This window comes from Bos indicus, chromosome 1 (genome assembly GCF_029378745.1).
Source record: "Bos indicus isolate NIAB-ARS_2022 breed Sahiwal x Tharparkar chromosome 1, NIAB-ARS_B.indTharparkar_mat_pri_1.0, whole genome shotgun sequence".
Lineage (NCBI taxonomy): Eukaryota > Metazoa > Chordata > Mammalia > Artiodactyla > Bovidae > Bos > Bos indicus.
In genome coordinates, this window is record NC_091760.1 from 57,110,455 (window position 1) to 57,133,320 (window position 22,866).

The window sequence follows — 22,866 nt, forward strand, 5'->3', positions numbered from 1 at the left end:
TTCTGGAATTGATGCTTTTAATAGCTAAGCTACAAATCTCCAAATGATTTGCAAAACTGTCTCGTAGACTCTGGATGCAGTATCATGTGTCTAATGCAATGGCTTCCTAGCAGTTAGGAGCCAGATGGAAATCTGTTTTCTTGGCAGCATTTGACTGCATTGACCCAACATCTGGCACATAGTCTTCCCTCACAAATATTTGCTGAGTTGGGCTGACTGGCCCTGCTTTTGGAAATCCTCCGTCACCTTGGCTTCTCTAATAATGTAGCCCCTGACTTTCTTGCAGCCTCCCTGGCTCCTCCTTCTCAATCTCCCTTTCTCCTGCCAGTATGTTACATGAAAGTTTTCCCCATCATTCCATCTTAGGCTCTGTCTTCTCCCAGGACCCATCCTCCTTGGAGCTCTCAGTTACTCCAATTACTGTCTACACACTGATGTCTCACAAATATTCATTTGCAACCTAATTTCACTCCTAAGATTCAGACTCACATGACCAGCTCTCTGCTGGAAGATGATATCTCATATGCAGTCAAAATCAATCTGTCCAAATTTTATTTCATTTTTGTACCTCCGGGCCTTCCAAGGTTATTTTTCCTGTTTATTTGCTCAGATAACGACACCTTGATCCAAACACCTGCCCAAGCTGGAAAACTGGGAGTTATTCTGACTTCTCTCTTTTATTTATTTCCTACATTCAGCTATGTACCAACCCTGTCGGGCCCACACTTGAAACTTTCCCACTTCTTTTCTTCCCTATAGCCTTCACCCTAGAGTCCAGGCCACCTTCCACTTACCCTGGGGCATGGCATCTTGTAAGGACCAGCTGGACAGTATTCCTCTGTGGAATTTTAAGGATGTAACTTCTTACTTCATCCTCATCTCTTTACTGCTCACAGAGTGCCTTCAATATTCTCACCAGACTTCAGTTGTCTCCTCCATTTTCTGTCCACACTGCTTGGAACATTCTGCTCCTTGATTGCTCTCTTTCTCTGTGTCTTGCTAATTCTTGTCAGTCTTCAAGCCTAATTGTTAAGTCACTTCTTCCAGAAAACCTTCCCTGAGTTCCATGCCTTGGTTATGCGTTCCTCCTCTGGAATCTCACAGCACTGTGTATTTTTTCCACCAGAGTACTTCCCATCTTATACTGCAGTTCTTTTTCACTCTTTATGAGGGAAAGGAAACAACCTGCAATAACAACAAATTCCAAAATTGCATTTCTTCATTTATACTTGATATAAATTTATTTATCCTAACAGAGTCAATATAAGGCCAAGCTAGTAGCTGAGTGCTCTGCTCCACAGTTATTTGACACCCCAGGCTTCCAGCTTTGTTACATGTGATGCTGACTTCCAAATCACTCTGCATCATAATATCTGGATAGCTCATGAAGAAAGATCATGTAGGATCGTGTGTGGGATGTTTTTATATGACAAGCCTTGAAGCAACAGCCATCACTCGTACTCACAGTCTATTGCCTGGGACTTGATACATGGCCACCACATCGAACTGCACAGGAGGCTGGGAAGTGTAGTTTCTCTGTGCCTGAAAGAAGAGAACTGGGTCTGGTGATCAACCAGTAATCTGCCACAATGACCTTTTTTCTCACTAAATTATATGTTCCGTGAGGGCAGGGGCAAAAATTCTCTTTTTCTGCACTTTATCCTCAATGCTAGTACACAGTGGGAACTCGCTAAGTATTTGTTGAATAAATGAAACTGTGTGTATCCTATCTTTAAAAGACTTTTTTTCTGCCCATCCTGATGCTGGCTGCACATTTTTTTCCTCAAATAGCATCATCTGAAACAGCATCTAACGTGTCTGACTGATTCATGGAGCTGGGGTGTAGTATGTCTTTGGTGTTCATTGGTAGGCTGTGTTGCAAAATGATGCTTGTTGATCATCTCTTATGTGACCTACAACTGTGCTAATGGTAAAGAAATCACCTGCCAATGTAGGAGACATAGGAGAAGCGGGTTCAATTCCTGGGTCAGGAAGATTCCCTGGAGAAGGATATGGCAACCCACTCCAGTATTCTTACTTGGAGAATCCCATAGACCGAGGAGCCTGGCAGGCTACAGTCCATAAGTTGCATAGAGTTGGACACGACTGAAGTGACTTCACACACACACACACACACGAGCCACGATGCCAATTTATTTATTTATCTTATATATACTTCTTTCAGAGATTCAATTACCCTTGTTTTCTATTTAAGGCATGCCCTTTCCAGGAACTGAGATATCTGGGAAGTTGCCAGGCTATTCACTACTAATTAAAGCTTGAGGGTGAAAGAATATATTGGCTGCCATACTGTAAAGATATTGAGAATATTGTACACATTTTACAGTACCCTTTTTATAGAAACTGGGGAGAAAATTCTTTCTAATCATAATAAAAAGAATAGCAGTTATTTTCTTTAAAATTGATTGTTTTTTATCTTATAATGTTCATCAGTGGTATAACAAATGCTCTTTATTTCTTAACATTGTTACTAGAACATTCTGACCAAATGTGCAGTCCATATCTAAGAGAATATTACATCAAGAAATACATTATGTAATATCCCCAGCTAGGTTTTAACAACACTCAACATTCTTTACCTAACTTTATTTTTCCTACCCTTATTTTCCCTTTCTATCCACTTCTTTTATCTTCTTGTATTTGCATATTTATGTAAGCCTCCATGAATATGTTTTGGAGCAAAGGAGAAATACATAGAAATAAAATCTATTAAACATTTGTCTTCCCAAGAGACATAACATGTTTCAGTGGCTATAGTTGAGTATTTTTGTATTTCAATCTACCTTGCTTTATCTCTAGAGGTATTTTCAAATGAAAATGAATTAGTCTTTCATTTTGGGGGGAAGGGAAGAAAGAGGAAAAATGGGAAATTATGGCTTATGAAGATTAAGATGATTTAGAAAGCTAAGAATTGAAGTAAATGTGAAACCATATTTCATATGTGAAAAAATTATATATAATTGTGAAAATTCACTACAAGATAAGTTCCATAAGGGTGAAGATCTTGTCTTCATTGTTCAAACTGCATGTGAATCATCTTGTACATAGTAGACACTAAAATAAAATATTTTGAAAGTATGAATGTAATACACTTGTACTAAGGAGAACTGGGTTAATATAAAATAAATAATATTGAGCATTGGGTGTGCAACCACAAGCATAGAACTTTTGGACTCTATAATTCATAAAATGAAGCCATCAGACTATGTGTGCACTAAGATTTAGTGGCACCCCACTCCAGTACTCTTGCCTGGAAAATCCCATGGACGGAGGAGCCTGGTGGGCTGCAGTCCATGGGGTCACTAGAGTCAGACACAACTGAGCGACTTCCCTTTCACTTTTCACTTTCATACATTGGAGAAGGCAATGGAACCCCACTCCAGTATTCTTGCCTCGAAAATCCCATGGACGGAGGAGCCTGGTGGGCTGCAGTCCATGGGGTCACTAGAGTCAGACACAACTGAGCGACTTCCCTTTCACTTTTCACTTTCATACATTGGAGAAGGAAATGGCAACCCACTCCAGTGTTCTTGCCTGGAGAATCCCACGGACGGAGGAGCCTGGTGGGCTGCAGTCCATGGGGTCGCTAGAGTTGAACACAACTGAGCGACTTCCCTTTCACTTTTCACTTTCATACATTGGAGAAGGAAATGGCAACCCACTCCAGTGTTCTTGCCTGGAGAATCCCAGGGACGGGGGAGCCTGGTGGGCTGCCGTCTATGGGGTCGCACAGAGTCGGACACGACTGAAGCAACTTAGCAGCAGCAGCAGCAGCAAGATTCTTTCTAAATCCAATACTCCATGTTCTACATGTCACCTTTTTTAAGTATAGTGGCACATTTAAACATATGAAAGTAAATTCCTATGACAGTTTGGAAATTTTGTTTTCAAAATAGGTTATCGAACTCCATCATCAACAGCCCATGTAGATGTGAGCACATCAACTTCAAACGTCATCCCTCCAAGTGTTCAAAGTGAGTAGCAAGACTCCTCATGTGACTCCAAAGAGACAATACAACCACAGATTTTATTGCAGCTATAATATTGAGGTTTGGGGGAAAACTGCATTTTTCATTTTATGTTGATATTTTGCTTTTGAGTTACTCTGTGGGAAATTGTAATCCAGTGACTATATATTGATGTGACAATTACTATAATCTTAAAAATATGGATTGGTGATTTGTTATTCCATTGTACCTGTCATTTGTCATGGGATTTTAAGAGTAATATTAAAGTAATTTTGAGAGTACTCCCAGTGATCTGAGTTGGTGACAAGAAGAGAAAAAAAAAAGAAAATCTCTGCTTTCTTTGGGCATTAAACATAAACTACAGACTTTAGCTTAACACAAGCCAGCTAGCGTTCTCTGTGTCAGGAAGCATTATTTTCAATTTCAGATTTCCCAGAAGTCATACAGACTAAAAATTCAGCATATCAAAGTAAAATTAAATTACAACTTTATTAGAAAATAGAATTGTGAAATTTTTGTCTTTCAGCCAGTAATTCCGATGTGCCTACCCGAGGCTTCAACTACTCCTGGACTTCCAGTGGGAAAGACGCCAAACACTGTGAGTGAAATGTGAGTCCCTGGAGTCCTCCGGGCCTCACTCATTTATCCAATACATATACTGAACAACTACTGTGTGCTTTGTTTATGATCGCATTAACAAATGTTTACAAGGCATCCACCATGTTTAAAGCATTGTTGTGGATGCTGGGGATATCTGTAAGCAAAACAGGTCTAAGTTCCACAATCAGGTGGATGAGAGACAGACAAATAATGAAAAGTGATATGGAGAAAACGAAGCAGAGAAGAGAGACAGCGAGAACCAAGAGCGAGGGGGCAGTGCCCTTCTAGTTAAGGTGGTCTTGGAAGGCCCTCCTGAGCAAAGTGACATCTGAATAAAGTGGAGATGAAAAAGCAAACTATGAGTAGATCTGGGGGAAAAGAGAACTCTCTAGAATGTGCATATCACTAGAAAAAGGAAAAAAAAGAAGCTCAGTGTGAAGCACAAAAATAGTTTGTTACTTGCCATGTGACCAAGTAGCAGCGGGGTCTGTTGATGCTGCCTTAGCAGGTATTGACAGGGTCTAAAAAGGAAATTCACTGCCTGTTAGTGGTCAAGACGAAGATGAGTGTGGTCTTAAGTGGCAAAGGATGTGGCTGAAGCAAAGAGAAGTGAAGCCCCTGGGTACCACAGGTTCAGGACTCCGAATTTAATTCCTGGGCGCTTTGCCACAGAGTAAATGTGCATGTGCCTTTTAAAAAGCATTTAAATTATACATTGAAAACCTCCAAACATCGTTTATACTCACTGACTCAGTCATCTCACTGATGGGAACTTGTCCTTAGGAAATAAATCAAAGAGGAAAAAGGAACCTATATAATATTTATCTTTGAGCATTATTTATCTTTTTTATGGACTTCAGGCTTCCCAGGTGGCTCAGTGGCAAAGAATCTGCCTGCTGATACAGGAGATGAAAGAGACACAAGTTTGACCCCTGTGTTGGGAAGATCCCCTGGAGTAGGAAATGGCAACCCACTCCAGTCTTCTTGCCTGGAAAAGTCAATGGACAGGAGCCTGGCATGCTATAGTCCATGGGATCACAATGCATCGGACACGACTGAGTGACTGAGCTTGAGCTCGATGGAGCTCAGGTTCACAAATTTAGGTTAATCATAATCTTCAGTTCATGATACTTTCATCATTAGTCTAGGCATGACCCTCTGTAATTGAATGTAATATATATCTCTCAACAAATATGTTGATAATATAACAGACACCTGTGAACATAGTACCCAAATACAAGAATGAAAAGGAAGAGAGAGACCACACAGGAGAGGAGAAAAAGCACACAAAAGATCACAGGCAGCATGACCGTGATGTATGTCAGAGGTGGTGTCCAGAGTGCTGTGCAGACACCATTCAGCAAGTGGACCCAGGAATGCTGAGTTTTTTAATAAGAAAAACACATTAAAATGCACCCCCACCATGTACATTACACAAAAATAAACTCCATATAGTTTAAAATATTTATGTCAAAAAGCCAAATATTAAAACATGTAATAAAATCAGGGTGATTTCCTTCCCAGCTTCGGGCTAGAGAAGGGCAGAGGAAAGAAGAAACACTAGACATAAAAATGACTGAAAAATTAAATTAAGAAAATTCTTTTCATTACGACTCCTTCAAGAAAGTTTTTAAAAAGGCAGGCTATAATCTGGGAGAAGATATTTGCCACATGTTTGAAAAAGGATCAAGAATGTATAGTTGACAAAGGATCAAAACTTTAAATCAAGAATATATTAAGAACGTCTACAAACCAGTTTTTTAAAAGACAAAAAGCAGTAGGAAATGAGCAAATAGGTACATCACAGAAGGCAACATCCAAGTAGCCAGAAAACATTTAGAGATTCTAAGCCTCTCTAACAATCAGGACATGCCAGTGAAGACTAAAGTCAGAAAGTTATTTTATACATAACCAATTTGCAAAAATGAACAAGTCTGAAATTGCTGAGAGTTGTATAGGATGCAGATCAATGAAATTTGTTATATGTTGCTGGTGAGAGTATTAATTATTGCCATCTCTTTCCACTACTTAGGCATTATTTTTTATAGCTTAAGAGTTTTATACCAGACAATCCAACACTTCTACTTCAAGTATTAGTCACTCAGTCATGTTTCAGCCCCATGTACCATAGCCCACCAGGCTCCTGTGTCCATGGGATTCTCCAGGCAGGAATCCTAGAGTGGGTAGCCATTCCCTTCTCCAGGGAATCTTCCTGACCTAGGGATCGAACCCACGTCTGCTGCACTGCAGGCAGATTCTTAAACGACTGAGCCACCAGGGAAGCCCACTCCTATATAAATACCCCGCCAAAAAATAAATTATTACATGTGTCCAGGAGATTTGTATACAAATGTTGGTGAGGGGAACACTGCTTATAATAACAACAAAAAATAAAACTGTAAATAATCTATAGTTAGGAGTGTAGATAAGTAAGTTGTAATATAATCATAAAATACTATGCAACAATGAAAAATGAGTGAATGTCAGTCACATATGGCAGCGTGAATGAATTCTATTAGCACTATGTTGAATCAAAAAAGTAAATGCCAAGTGACAATATATGGAATGATAAATTCAAGTAAAATTTATTTTTTAAATTTAAAAAGTTTTTTTTCCATTTGTTTTGAAATACAGTTGATTCACAATGTTGTGTTAGCTTCAGGTGTACAGCAAAGTGACTCAGTTATACATATACATAAATATATGTTCTTTTTTTACATTCTCTCTCACTGTAGGTTATTACAAAATATTGAGTATAGTTTCCTCTGCTATACAGTAGGTCCTTTGTTGATTATCTATTTTATATATAGTAATGTGTATTTTAACCCCAATCTAATTTACCCCTTCCCTGTCCTCCCCTTTGGTAACCGTAAGTTTCTATGTCTGTGAGTCTATTTCTGTTTTGTAAATAAGTTCATTTGTATCATTCTTTTAATTCCACATAAAAGTAATATAATATGATGTTTGTCTTTCTCTGCCTAGCTTACTTCGCTTAGTGTGATACTATTTAGGTTTAAAACAAGTATTAATATAACCAAATACTATATGGCTTAGATTTAATATTTGATAAAAATTTAAAATATGTAGACAATATTCAGACAATGTTTGCTTTTGAATGGACATACAAAAGATAGGAGAGGAAGTAAACATTTATAATGTTATTTATATAATTCCAAAATCTGTGTATGAGTTGGAGAATTATTAAGGAAAAATATGTTCAATAATAAGAGAATGTGGAATAGGATGAGATAACAACTCAATGAATATTATGAAGCCAAACAAAACAATAGCCAGTATGTACTACAGTGAGAAGAAATGATCTGCTTAATTGGAGGTTTTGAATTTTTCACTTATTGCTTTATTTAAATTATTACATTAGCATCTGTGCCCATACTAAAATCCTCTTCATCCAGTGCATCACTACAGTATACAGTACAGAGACCACCCAAGGTACTTTTTGCCCTAGAAACTAGAAAATTGAAAGGGTCTTATTTGAAAGTGCTTCCTAATTTACACAGGAATATTTTTATTCTTTTTAATAGAGTTCATAATGAAATAAACTATTGTAATCCTTCACAGTTTCTCTCCTTCCCCACTTGAAAACTTCATTTTTCCTTAGACATCTCTTTATCATTCTTATCATAAAAATAGCCTTAGAAATTGTGAAATCTAGGAAGGGACTCTAAAACCCAGCAAACAATTTTTTCCTGGCAGGGAAAACTCCCTTCTTACTTATGCAAGAAGATCTTGTTAACTGGTTGCCATTTTTCATCTATAAGCTTAGAGAAAAAATTCCCTGCAGTGAGTTGCTCTATTTATAATCATTCACAAAAACACATTAGGGTCCAACAAGTTAATATTGATTGCTCACTCCCAAACTGTTTTTGAAACATGTTTTTACTCCTTGGATTGGACTGTAATATGACATCTAATATTAGATGATGCATTTGGCAAGATTCGTGGCAGGCATTGGTAATGGGAATTTTTTCTTTCAATATGTTTATTTCAATTGATTTATGAAATGCTCAGAGGCAGAAAAAGAATGATAATGGATCGATTTCTAGTGAAATAAACCCACTAGCAGTGTTTCTAGGGCCCTTGCTCTTTGTGAACACATTCTATGAGATATTTGCTTATACATACACTTTGTATAGTTCATATATATTAAACGCCACTAGAAGATTCTGAGCACATTGCATTTACACTAATCTCATACTTGTTTTAATATATTCTTTTGTTGTTATTTTGTTATTTATTAACTTGAAGAGGTCTAAACTGGAAATCAAGAATGTTAGAATCTTTATCCCAGTTCCTGCAGTCTAGAAGAGGAATGCATATTTTAGTGTAACCATCTATGAAATGGGGATACCAAAACTGACCTTCTAAATACCCGAAGTGTATGACCTTAATAATGTCCTGGGACATATTTTCATCCTGACACTCAGGTGATCAGGCCATGGAGCAGAAAATTGAAGCTTAATTACTTTTTTTTCCCCCTGGGTTTTCCAGTCATCCATCTGTCCCAGTGGAGCCTGAAGCCACTCTGAAATCAGTCTGTCTCAGACAAGCAGAAAAATGATATGAGTCTCCATGGGTCCTTAAACACTCCAATTTACCCATCATCAAATCATCAAGTTTATTTATGCATGCGCACACACACACACAAGCCTCGGGATACCTCTTATTGCTCTCACATGAGGTCTTCATTCTGTTCTTTGAACCTGGCATCCCTTATTCTTCAAATTTTATATACTCTTCTTTTTTTTTTTTTTTTTTTTTTTTTTTTTTACCGAGAGACCCCCGGGCCCGCCGGGAACCGCAGCCGCGGAACCCGCAGAAGGCCCACTGAGAACGGCTGCCGCCATCTTCAACTCTATATACTCTTCTTAACTCTTTTTATTTTAAATTTATTTGTAAATAGAAATATAATTGTTTTACAGAATTGTGTTAGTTCTGCCAAACATCAACATGAATTAGCCATAGCTCTTCTTAACTCTTACAATTGTACTGCTTATCCTGCCCCCGGTCCTGGCTATTTCTCCTCAGACTCCTGGTAATAATTTCATGAGAACCCCTCTACTTTTTATAGGCAGAGTGTGATATAAAAGCTGGAACTAAGGAGCTGAGGATCAGTGGGAGGGACCCAGCAAAGCCAGGACCTACAACAATGCTAGGTCCTATCGCAGGCTGCACCAGGATCTCTTCAGCCCCTCTGTTCTCTGTTGGTCAGGATGCTGACTCTTTGAGTAATAAACTCACCATTCTTACCCTCAAATTCTAAAAATCTTACATGCCTCAGGTCACAACTCTTTCCATTTTCTCTTCTCTAAAACACTGTTCTGCTCCCGTTCTGTCACCTAATTCCTCATTAAGTCAGCCTCAAATTATAGATTTATTCCTCTGATTTAAAATTCTCTCCTTCGTTAAAATACCATGGGGATTCCATGGATTTCTACACTGTTAGTACACAAGCCCCACACTTCCAAAGCTTGTGAGTATCATGTTTGTTTTGTGGTCAGGAAGAGCATAAGGGTCCCATTTATAGATTAAGTGATCATGGCAAGAGTGGACAGTAAGTAGCTGGTGCCCACTGCATCTGATGGAAGGGGTGATGCTGACCCAGTACCTTGAAGAAAAAGATAGGGCAGAAGACCAAGATCAGTGAGGTCTCTATGTCATAGCCTTGATTCTGTGGCTATTGCTTGCCACCCTATGCCTTTGCTCTAAGGACAAAAGTGAGGGCAGAAGTCAGAATGTCTTAAGGAAGGTTGGTTACCCAGTAGAAAGTCTGTACATATAAAAATTATGCCAGAGTTTTAGAGAAGTTCACGTTGCCTCAAGAACCCCAAAAGAGTAACAGAAATTATCTGTGATGTTGTCAGAAGAGGGTCTGCCAAACCAGATAATCTTGGGCTTTAATATGACACAAAATAGATCTTCCTACAAAAGGAAAGATGCCTAACATGTCATAATATTATTGAGAACTGTAAGCTGGTTACAGATGAATGTCAAAAAATGTTATTGCAACTCAGGAAAAAGACAATACTATCAAAGTTGATCTTGTTTTTACTATAGAAGAGAAGTACCCTTTTATGGTAGAATGGTATGCTAAGTAACGTAGTCTCCTTGTCAAATAATGTTTATTTTATCAAAAGCTAAATTTAAAAGAACTGTGGAAGAAACTGATGCTATGCTGAAGGAAGAATATAAAAATTTATTTGAGAAACTCAGATTGCTGGGAGAAATATCAATAACCTCAGATATGCAGATGACACCACCTTTATGGCAGAAAGTGAAGAGGAACTCAAAAGCCTCTTGATGAAAGTGAAAGTGGAGAGTGAAAAAGTTGGCTTAAAGCTCAACATTCAGAAAACGAAGATCATGGCATCTGGTCTCACCACTTCATGGGAAATAGATGGGGAAACAGTAGAAACAGTGTCAGACTTTATTTTTCTGGGCTCCAAAATCACTACAGATGGTGACTGCAGCCATGAAATTAAAAGACGCTTACTCCTTGGAAGGAAAGTTATGACCAACCTAGATAGCATATTCAAAAGCAGAGACATTACTTTGCCAACAAAGGTTCGTCTAGTCAAGGCTACGGTTTTTCCTGTGGTCATGTATGGATGTGAGAGTTGGACTGTGAAGAAGGCTGAGCGCCGAAGAATTGATGCCTTTGAACTGTGGTGTTGGAGAAGACTCTTGAGAGTCCCTTGGACTGCAAGGAGATCCAACCAGTCCATTCTGAAGGAGATCAGCCCTGGGATCTCTTTGGAAGGAATGATGCTAAAGCTGAAACTCCAGTACTTTGGCCACCTCATGAGAAGAGTTGACTCATTGGAAAAGACTCTGATGCTGGGAGGGATTGGGGGCGGGAGGAGAAGGGGACGACAGAGGATGAGATGGCTGGATGGCATCACTGACTCGATGGCCATGAGTCTGGGTGAACTCCAGGAGTTGGTGATGGACAGGGAGGCCTGGCATGCTGTGATTCATGGGGTCGCAAAGAGTCGGACACAACTGAGCAACTGATCTGATCTGAACAACACAGTATCCCTATGTTCATATTTTTGGTTGATAATGGTGATGTACGAGAGGACATTATCCATCGAGCTCATGTTTATCATCCAAATGTCAAAGTAGCGTTCATTCTTAGATGTAGGTGAAAATGTTCCCAAAGGACTTAAAGGAGAATTAACTTATATATTTAACAAATGAGATGATACCTCAAGAACACAGAATATTTCAATCAGTTAGAAAACAACAGTAATTTAACTCTGCTGAGAGATACCCAAGGAGACTTAAGGACGGCAGATGGAGTGTAGCCAGTGTTTAACACATCCTAAAAATGGATATCTAAGTATACATTAGTTGAGCTTTTAGAAAAAGTATTCTTTAGTGAAAGATAAATCACTGGAAATGGCCAGCTCTGTCTTACTGAGGATTCTGTAAACAGGCATTCTGCAGGAAGACCTCTCTCCTGTGGAAGCAGCTGATACAAGATCTGCTATCTCTTCATCTTGCTCAAAGACTCAACTATGATATATTCTTGTTCCTGAAGTTTTTCCTTTACATTACTTATATATTGTCAGACATGTTAAATCTATCAACTGGAAACTCCTCTTTTTCACCTCTTTCAACAGTTTTCATACACAATGGAGTATTACTCAGCCATTGAAAAGAATACATTTGAATCAGTTCTAATGAGATGGATGAAACTGGAACCTATTATACAGAGTGAAGTAAGCCAGAAAGAAAAACACCAATACAGTATACTAACGCATATATATGGAATTTAGAAAGATGGTAACAATAACCCTGTGTACGAGACAGCAAAAGAGACACTGATGTATAGATCAATCTTATGGACTCTGTGGGAGAGGGAGAGGGTGGGGATATTTGGGAGAATGGCATTGAAACATGTATAATATCATGTATGAAACGAGTCGCCAGTCCAGGTTTGATGCACGATACTGGATGCTTCGGGCTGGTGCACTGGGATGACCCAGAGGGAGGGTATGGGGAGGGAGGAGGGAGGAGGGTTCAGGATGGGGAACACAGGTATACCTGTGGTGGATTCATTTCGATATTTGGCAAAACTAATACAATATTGTAAAGTTTAAAAATTAAAAAAAAAAAAAAGTTTCCACTTTTTTTTAACAGATTTTGAAAAATCTCAGACAAAATCAGAAAAATAACTCCCTAGGTTTCCAAAGTGTATTTTTTATAGCTCAATTTTTTATTTTTAATTGAAAGATAATTTCTTTGCAGTGTTACATTCGTTTCTACCAAATGTCAACATGAATCAGCCAGAGGTTTACCCATGCCCCTTCCCACTTAAACATCCTGTAGTTCAATTTTATTGCACATTTTTTGAGATCTTTTTATACTTGCAAAGTTTTCAGAAGGCCAAAAGGAAGTTTTATAAAATGGTCAAATAATTTACATCATTTTAAATATTGCCATTTTTGCAAGTTGGATGTATCATGCTAATGATGCTAACATCTCCTGAAATTGTATTATGCTTGGTTCTTTTGTTTGGAGAAAATCAATATTGATTTTACAGAAAGGACTGGCACTCTATTTGATGAAAAAAACTATTGTTGTCCACATGTCACTGATCATTACAAGTGTTCTGTATTGACTTACTGATAATAAACATAAAATAGAAAATCTTTTTTTAAATACCCATTTCTCTCAAAGTGATAGAACTTGTTAAACCATCTGTATCTTAGCATAATTGAATTTATCATATCCTTTCTTGATAGCAGATTTTGAAGAGAAAAGAAGTAGAGGCATTGGGACTTCCTTGGTGGTCCAGTGGTTAAGACTCTGCCCTTCCAATGCAGGGGTGTGGGTTCATTTCCTTATCAGGGAACTAAGAGCCCACATACCGTGCATTAAAAAGTTAAAGAAAGGAAGAAATAGAGGCATCAAGCCCTAAAAGTAGGAAGTAAAGGAGATTCCATATTAAACAACAACAACAACAAAAAATGCTAGGTTATTCAGAACAAACTGCCTTCTTCATAATTTTACCTAAACCCAGGCTTGGTTCCCGTTTCTTTTTAGTTGATTTTTGCTCATTGTCAATAAACTCCTAGCTTAATGGCTTAAACATTAAAACTCAGTGTTAAAAAGTACCCAGTCTGTTGTCATCTATAGATCTTAGCATTTTGTCTAGAACAAAAAGTAATCAAGATCACATGCACAGGGTCATAGAACTATATTGAAGACAAGAACCTCTCCCTGACCTCAACAAATTCAAAATAGCTATATACAAAATCAGCCTAACCTTGGGGAAAATTCCAAGTGGAGTAGCTATGACAGACTGTCCTGGGAGCAGTCCCCAGAAAGCACTGACTTACAGCTCTACTGAAAGGCCTGGTAACATGCCTTTGTCTGCACCAGCAACTGCCATTGGCAACTAGTGAGAAATCAAGAAAGGGTCAGGCCAACGGGGGTTTTAATGTTTGTTTTATTTTGTTTTGGCTTTGTCTACTTGTTTTGGTCTTGATATGTAAGAAAGCATTCAACTGAGAAAATCACATATGCCAATGTTTTAAATAAATGAGTATAATATCTTTTTACCGATTATAACCATATACTACTGTAGCTATTTTACTTTACATTACATTATAGGCATGTTATCAAATACAGACATGTAGAGACTGCCAAGAAGTGGAACTCTTCTGCCAAAGATGGAGAACTAAATAAAATGAATTGATAGGTCTATTTCAGAAGCCATATGTGCTTCTGGAATTGCTACCATCCATTTAAAGGGGAAGGTTTGCCTCTGAGTGGATCAAAAGGATTCACCCAGCAGCCAGCAAGGCCTGTAACCCACTGCTGCTGCTAAGTCACTTCAATCATGTCTGACTCTGTGCAACCCCATAGATGGCAGCCCACCAGGCTCCCCATCCCTGGGATTCTCCAGGCAAGAACACTGGAGTGGGTTGCCATTTCCTTCTCCAATGCAGGAAAGTGAAAAGTGAAAGTGAAGTTGCTCAGTCATGTCCGACCCTCAGCGACCCCATGGACTGCGGCCTTCCAGGCTCCTCCGTCCATGGGATTTTCCAGGCAAGAGTACCGGAGTGGGGTGCCATTGCCTTCTCTGCTGTAACCCAGGGGTCTCATAATTCACTATAGATATGGTTCAGTTTTCATACTCAAACAAGAATGTCATCTTACCCACAAGTACAAATTATTTTGTTCACTCTTGCAAGTTTCACCAAGGTCTTCAAAGTCCTGTTGGCATCTTCTCTTGACTGAGGCTGCCATAACACACGTAGGCTTTCCTTCTCTCTCATTCTTTTAGTTTATCTATGGGACAGACATAGCACACTTTCTGTGGCTGGAGAAACTGCTCCTAGTGTTTTCCCTCCCTTTCTTTTTCCTGCTCTATATGGCTATAATCATAAAACTTCCCTGTGGTTCAGATGAACCTATTTGCAAGTCAGGGATAGATACCAGACATAGGGAATGGATGTGTGGACATGGGGATGGGGGGTGGGGTGAACTGGGATATTGAGATTAGTGTATGTTCACTGCCATGTGTAATTCAGATAGCTACATACAAAATCAGCCTAACCTTGGGGAACCTGCTATACAGAGCAGAGAGCTCAGCTTGGTGCTCTGTGGTGACCTGGATAGTTGGGATGAGGAATGGAGTGGGAGGGAGATCAAAGAGGGAGGAAATATATAGCTGATTCACTATATAGCTGATTCACATATAGCTGATTCACTTCGTTGTACAGCAGAAAATAATACAACACTGTAGAGCAACTATATTACAATTTTAAAACAAAAAACAAAACCTTCCTTATTAGACACATCTTCAGCTCTCACTTTATTTTGGGACATTCTGAGGTGTGCTGCAGAGTACTTTGATGATATTACTTGAAATGTTCATTAATATCCCTTTTTCATAATAATTAGACTCAATTGAAGGTCAAGAAGAGACAATAAATTTTCTAATATCTTCTTCCTTTAGCAGCTCCATGGATGCCCAGTGAAACAAACAGTTTGCCCTCCTCGGGTGCAGGTTCAACACTTCCTGGTGAGCACTTAGAGGAGGGTCTTGAGGGTCAGGGAAGGTATTAGTCAGCTTTATTTGGGAAGAGTTGGAAAAGAACTGATACAAAGCCAATCTCAGGTATTTAAAAGTGCGTCTTGATGGAAATGACAGTGAAGATGAAAATGACAGTGAATGAAGGCAAAATTCTTCTCAGTCACTCAGAAAAGTTAGTCAGAGATAAAGTCATAGATTTGCCTCTATTTTATTTCAAGATGCATTTTGGGACCAAATAAATCCATTAAAATGCATTTTAAGCTTTAATTTTCCATTGTAAAATGGAATGATTTGTTGACACGGATTTGTCTACCCAAATGTTGCACAGGAATTTTTAATAACCTTATCAAACACATTAGAATGGGGAGACCTCTAATAACCTGGGGCACTAGAGATAAACCTCTTCTCTCCATGACCCCAGCTTCAGACCTTATCCCATAATCATTTTCTCCTGGAGATTCTTTAGCAGATATTATTTTACTGTATGTGCTGTATTGTTTCTCTCTTTTTCCTTTAAATCCATAGGAAGCTTCACTCCTTTGGTAACTATTAGATCCTAGGATACTAACCTTGCATAAATTGGCCCTTAATAAACTTTACATATAATATTAGTATTTTAGGAGCATTTGAGCCATTCAGATGAGCTCTTTCTAATAGCAAGTGAAGTCCAATCATCATTTTACAACTTTTGACCAGATGGAAATGGTCCTTAGGATTACTTCAGATATTCCCTCTGTATCCCTAGGTGACATCTTCACTAGCACAACCAGAGCATCTTCAGAAGTTCCCACAACTGCCAATGTATCTACTAAAAATAATCACATCACTGGTGAGTCATTTGCCATTTTTAAAAATTTTATGTTTTATTTGCTCTACAAATATTTATTGCATGCCTATCATTTGTCAGGCACTGTGACAGCTGTTGAATATTAAAAACACTGGCTTCCTGAAGAGTATAATCTATTATAGAGGATACACAGTAAATAAATAATCATGCAATTAAATTTATTTGTGACAAATCCTATGATATAGTGCAAGATGTTGTCAGAGTCTAACAGAAAGATCTGATTGTAATTGGGGAACTAGAAAGGATTCTCTGGGGATATATTTAAAATAAAATCTGGAATGAGTAGGAATTAGCCAGGTGAAAAGTACTGAGAGATATTTCAGCTTTATGAAAGTATAGTCTGATGGTTGGAACAAAGAGTATTCCTATAATTCAACGAATAAAAGTTTGTCAATGCTAAATATAATCCTTGTTTTTTATCATAAGAGGTCAAGGTTTGCAATAAAGTTATGACCCTCCCAATGCAGATCTTGATTGTAAATTCAAGGCATAATCAACTCTTTATATTCACTTAACTGGTGAACTCTACCTGGGGATTCAGTTTATTTCATATTGAAGTTCATATAGCCCTCAGTCTCTGGTGCATCATCCATCCTGCACACAGCATGGCAGTGGAGCTACAAACTGACATCCTACCAACATCTTTAACTATTGGTGCCCTAAAGAACTACCTACGACTTCCCTGGTGGCTCAGTGGAAGAATCCACCTGCCAATGCAGGAGACACAGGTTCCATTCCTAGTCAATATCCCACACGCCACAGAGCAACACAGCCTGTGAACCACAATTAGCTGAGCCTGTGCTCTAGAGCTGGGGAGTCGCAACTACTGATTCCCCATAGTGGAATCACCCACGTGCTGCAAGTACTGCAGCCTGCAAGCCCTAGAGTCTGTGCTCTGCAGCAAGAGGAGCCACTACAGTGAGAAGCCTGCACACCGCAACGAAGAGGAGCCCACGCTCTTTGCAACTAGAGAAAAAAGCCTGTGCAGCAACCAAGACCCAGCGCAGCCAAAATAAATAAATAAAATTATTTAAAAAGGAAAAGAACTACATACTTGAAGAATTGGGGCAAATTGGAGCTCTGCTTTTCCACCAGGACATTGCTGAAGCCAATGGCCTCATTTTCTATATTTGGCTGGGAGAAAATTAGTAAGCATTGATAGAAGATCTATCTAAAACCTGTTGTTCTTTCATTTCTCAGAAACTTTGGAGGTAAAATGTTATAGTCTACCATATTGCCAGTGTAGAATAAGTAAGTCTTGATTTCACTGAAACAGAATTGTGTGTAGTCCTAAATTGATTTCCTGTGTAATTGTTTCTTTTGTGATTGTGATACTCTAGTACTTTGAACTACTGTGAACTCTAGCCCCTGTGCATCAGCGAGCCACAGGGTTACTTAGTATAGGACTGTGTGAGCTTCCAGGGTACCGTCAGCATCTGCCTGACAAAACTAAAGTAACACGAGCACCAGGAAGACCTCCAATCCCTGGATATGTGTTGTAAGAGGAAAAATCTTCAGCACTGGTGATCAGTGTTATGACAGAATCGTATGGCTGCCGCCCAAACTATGTAAAATATAAAAAAGATGTGGTAACAAATATTTTAAATCCAGATTTTTTGGCTTGTGTGTGTTTTATTTTTTTGAGACTTCACTTAATGAAAAGCAGTGTAATAAATCTGAAGCAATCAAATGAATTTTAAAAGTCTACACGTGGTTTATAATCTATTTAAAATAATGAAAATATTCTTTTATTAATAATAAAAAAAAGCAAAAATGTGCTTTTGCCCAAATGATTTCTGTAATCTGAAGAGCTAAAGATCTATCTATAATGTATAAGGAATTTCACTGTAGTGTTATTAGAAATAAGAAAAGCCTGGAAACAATTTAACCATCCAATATTAAGGCCAATTAAATAACCTACAGTAGATCCACACACTGGAGAACCATCCAGTCATTTAATCAAATGAGGTAAACTTCTATGCACTTCTGTGAAAAACATTCCAAGATTTTTGTTTGAGAAAGAAACCAAGAACAGAGCAGTATGTACAGTATGCCCCCATTTGTAATATGAAAGGATATATATTCACAGTACCTATATTTGCTTATATTTGCATTAAAAATTTCTGATAGGAATTAACTATTAAATAGTTAACATAATTGACTATTAAAAATTATAACCTGTAGTGTGGGTAGCTGGCATTTGAAGAATTAAGGATACTTCCTTTTCATTGTAGTTTATATTTCTGTACTGTTTGAATTTTTAACATGAGCATAAAACACTTTTTAAAAGGAAAAAATTAAGTAACTATACAATTATAAACATTCCCTTTTATTTTCTGCCAGGCAGAACCAGACAATCTTATTTCCTAAGAGAGTTCATTTACTTAATTTTTCCTTCATGTTACAGAAAAAGTAAGACAGTCCAGAATATTGTATTTATATTGCCTCTGGCCTTCTCAGCTTCATACTTTCAGACCTTTAGAATGTTATAATGCCTTTTACTTTTTATTCCTCCTCCTAACACACTAATATTTCATAAAGCATTTTAATGACTTCTTAAAGAAAAAGAATTTAAAGATAGACCAGTATTTCACACATAAAACTTTTACTTTACTAGAGTGAATTTGGAAAACAAATTTACAGATTAGCAGTTTTATGTGTTCATTCTTTTTTAAATTTTTTACTTTATATCAGAGTATAGCCAGTTAACAATGTGATAGTTTCAGGTGGACTGAAAAGGGATTCAGCCATACATTCAGCCATACCACACAGGTGTCCACTCTCCCCCAAACTCCTTTCCTCTTATAAATCACATTTCACTGGCCACCCTGTGCCAGGAATTGTCCAGGGCCTTGAGAAAGTGAAAGAAAAGAAAAGATTAGGTCTGGAACATTCTAACAAGAAAGGCATTCATGTAAAAAAAAAAAAAGAAATGCAATTGTATAAGTGCAAAAACGATATGAGAACAAGTCATAGAAATGATCCCAGAGCACGATTGTGATCAATGAACACCCCATGGCCCTTGGAAATGCATGTTGCAGGTAAGCAAACTAATTCAATTCATCCTGCTTCCCAGTTGCCAAACTTTGGCATTAAAGTTCATCTCTCTTTATGCCCTTTTCAGGTACTGTGATCAGTAAGCCCAAAGATGGAATGTCCTGGCCGGTGATTGTGGCAGCTTTGCTCCTCTCCTGTTTCGTATTGTTTGGTCTTGGAGTGAGAAAATGGTGTCAGTACCAAAAAGAAATGTGAGTATAGTATGGAGACATGCAGGAGCAGTTACTTTTTTCAGCAGAAAATATTTACTCAACACTTTAAATATCATTCCTAGATAGTAGTGTTTCTCTCCTATGTAACTGAGGAAATAAGGCTTAGAGAAGCTCACAGAGGCTGCCCAGCTTCCCCAGTACCACACAGTTGGAATGAGATGCACTTCAGACTTGGTGCCCCTCTACCTGTTCAGGCTGAAGCACTCACTGGACGGAACATCAGTGGGCATGAAATGAGAATAGAGGCTCACATCGCCTCAAAACTGAAACTGATTTTTCTTTTTAATCTTCATTATTCTTTTCATTTTCATGCATCTCTGAACTGCCCGGGCCCAGGTAAGCCTAGATACTGAAGTGTGAAATTGAGTAAGAAAGGTAATTTTAAGAAATTTCCAGCTGCTTTTCAGCAAAATGGGCTTTTACTGCCCTTATCCTTTCTCCCCATGGGGAAAAGAAAGCAGTCTTTTTGTTTTATTGAAATGGTTTCCAGAACTCTCCTCCCTCCACTGAGAAGTCTGAAATGGCGTGGAAGGTTAAGGCTCACTTTTCTGACTTGGCTGTTTTGGATCGGTCTGGTTCAGGCCATGCTTAGAGGAGATCTTCAGAATACACAAAGTTGATCCTCCACATATCTTACTACTGCTGTCTCAGATAATATTGACTGTGTGGCCTGCCTTCTACTTAGTGTATCCTTGAAGACTCTAGCCACGTGCAGGGAATGTTCCGTGGTGAATAAAACACCAAACCACAAATCAGAAATTCTGGACTTTTGTCCAGGTACTACACTTTGGCCACCATGTGACCTTAAGAAATTCCTAATTCCCCAGAAAAAAACAGAATTGCAAATTTCTTAGAATGCTATCCACTTTTTAATATATATTGTCACCACTAACGCACCAGAAAACCAGGTAATAGGTGTTGGGGATTTTTATATTAAAATGAGAAAACGGGAATCTGAAAATCTGAATTGATTTTTTTGTTGTTCTATATTCAAATGTCTGTGTTATATAGAGATGAAAAACAACCCCCCTCTGTTTTTCTCAGTCTCTCTCCTTCTCTCTCCCGCTAAGGAAAAATTAAGGTACTGTGGATTGATAGATAAGGGGTAGAGGTTTTGAGTCTGCCCACAAATATGCCTCTATTTCCTGATAGCAAGAGAGCTGGAGCATTTGTACAGCTAAATCCCACACTCACCTTATGCTTATGTACTTTAGACAAAGAGATGAATTGTGCAAACATAGACCAGTACTTTCTTTATACAGAGATGACTCTAAGAGTGTTCACTGATACAAACAGAAAGGATGCGGGTGCCATCCATCAACTCAGGGACTCGGGCAAGTTCATTTCCCACCCCCAACCTTCCCCCTGGTTCACACAATATGAGTTTGTGGTGAGGGCTGGGGGTAAGGTTAGCAAAGGGACTCAGAAAAACTGCCATCTTTGGTTCCAGAATCTGAAAATTTTTTCTCTGGAGGAATGCTTTAACCTACATAAGAGAAACACTTCCTCTATTAGGAGGCAGTTGCCATGGAGAGTGTAAGCTCTGTTTAAAAGGCTTGACTTGCTGGTCTGCTCCTCTTAAGCAAGTTGCTTAAAACCTCTGAGCCTCAGTTTTATCTGTGGAATGGTGGCAATAATACCCAATTCCTAAATGCAAATTATATAACTCTATGATAAAAAATGGTTTACAAATTACAAAATATCACAAAAATATTAATTAATGATACTAACAGGACTAGCAAGCAGGTTATGCCAGGGGAAAAAAACAGAGAGCCAGGGAAGCATGCCTCTTTCACTTTCTCTTTCCCCTTCTAAAAATATATTATGCATACATACATCACCCCTAACCTTCTTAGCCTTGAATGAGCAATGTTTTGTTCCTAGCATGCAAAGACCTCCACCTTTCAAGCCACCTCCACCTCCCATCAAGTACACCTGCATTCAGGAGTCCATTGGAAGTGATCTGCCTTGTCATGAGCTGGAGACACTCTAGTCCTCTGAGGCTTTGACACACAAAATTCTGCTAGAATCCTGTCGAAAAAGTAGATGTTGTGCTTTATTAATATAATCGCCCTCTAGCCAAGCCTCTTCTGCAGCTGAAATGGATATCAGAAGTGTATGACCTGTTTTCCCAAAAGCTGATCCTCTTTAATCTGCATATGCCAGAAATTTAAACAAGACTGAGAGGCGATGTGAAGCGTTCCACCAGTGCAGTCTACAAGGATTTTCTTGCTTATGTAAGAAGTGTAAATTAGGCTGCTGCATTAAAAAAAAAGAAAAAGAAAAAAAATGCTTGCAGTGTTTTATTTTTCACTTTTAATTCCCTGAGGTGATGACAAGGGTTTTAAACTTATGTCCATACCAGATCTGCTCTTTGGGGCATCTGCCAACATTCTAAACTATTAGCCAAAATTATGTTCATCTCTGAGGGAGGGCTTCCCAGGTAACTCAGAGATAAAGAATCCACCTGCCAATGCAGGAGACACAGGAGATATGGGTTCAGTCCTTGGGTCAGGAAGTACCCTGGAGAAGAGAATGGTAACTGACTCCAGGATTCTGCCTGGAAAATCCAGATAATACACAGAGGAGCCTGGCAGGTCACATGGGATCACAAAGAGTCAGACAGGACTGAGCAACTCAGCACCTGGGGTGTATTGCATTCCCCAGGAAAATTATACGATGAAAATGTGAAAGTTTCAATGAGAGTTCCATATAATGGGAAAATACAATTAGTCTTTGTATGGAAATCCAGTTGTTTATTTTCACTGGAGGAAAACAGAATACCTTGCATAAGCACCCCAGTTCTAATCTTCCTTCACTCTTCCTCCCATCATGCTCAGCCCAGGCTCCTGCCTATAGGAAGAGGAAAGAGCATAAGGATAACAAGCCAACAACCAGATATCTGGTAGCTAAGACAGTCAGGGTATAAAATTTAAGGAGCGATTCACACTCAGTCATAGACTTGCACTATCTTGTGAGTGAGTACCAGTCGCAGGCCTTGTATAACCAAGAAGATAACTGCAGAAATGACTAGAATATGCCTTCTAAGGTTAGGTCATAAAATACTTTGTAGCTTCTGCCTTGATCTCTCCT

General features: G+C 38.6%; 1 protein-coding gene and 1 pseudogene across 2 annotated transcripts in view; both read left to right on the forward strand.

The window, feature by feature from the left end:
- Positions 1-22,001, forward strand: part of CD96 (CD96 molecule) — a 96,902-nt gene extending 74,901 nt beyond the window's left edge. The window contains exons 9-14 of one of the 2 annotated variants that reach the window (XM_019977462.2): positions 3,918-3,995; positions 4,516-4,587; positions 15,583-15,645; positions 16,403-16,486; positions 19,629-19,752; positions 21,658-22,001. In XM_019977462.2, coding sequence (XP_019833021.2) covers positions 3,918-3,995; positions 4,516-4,587; positions 15,583-15,645; positions 16,403-16,486; positions 19,629-19,752; positions 21,658-21,766 — 530 coding nt within the window. In that variant the 3' untranslated portion in view covers positions 21,767-22,001. Of the gene's footprint in view, positions 1-3,917; positions 3,996-4,515; positions 4,588-15,579; positions 15,646-16,402; positions 16,487-19,628; positions 19,753-21,657 lie in introns of both variants that reach the window. The other variant, XM_019977394.2, reaches the window with a different exon arrangement.
- LOC109571301 (cytosolic 5'-nucleotidase 3A-like) lies at positions 10,383-12,526 on the forward strand (annotated as a pseudogene).
- Positions 22,002-22,866: the final 865 nt, after the last annotated feature.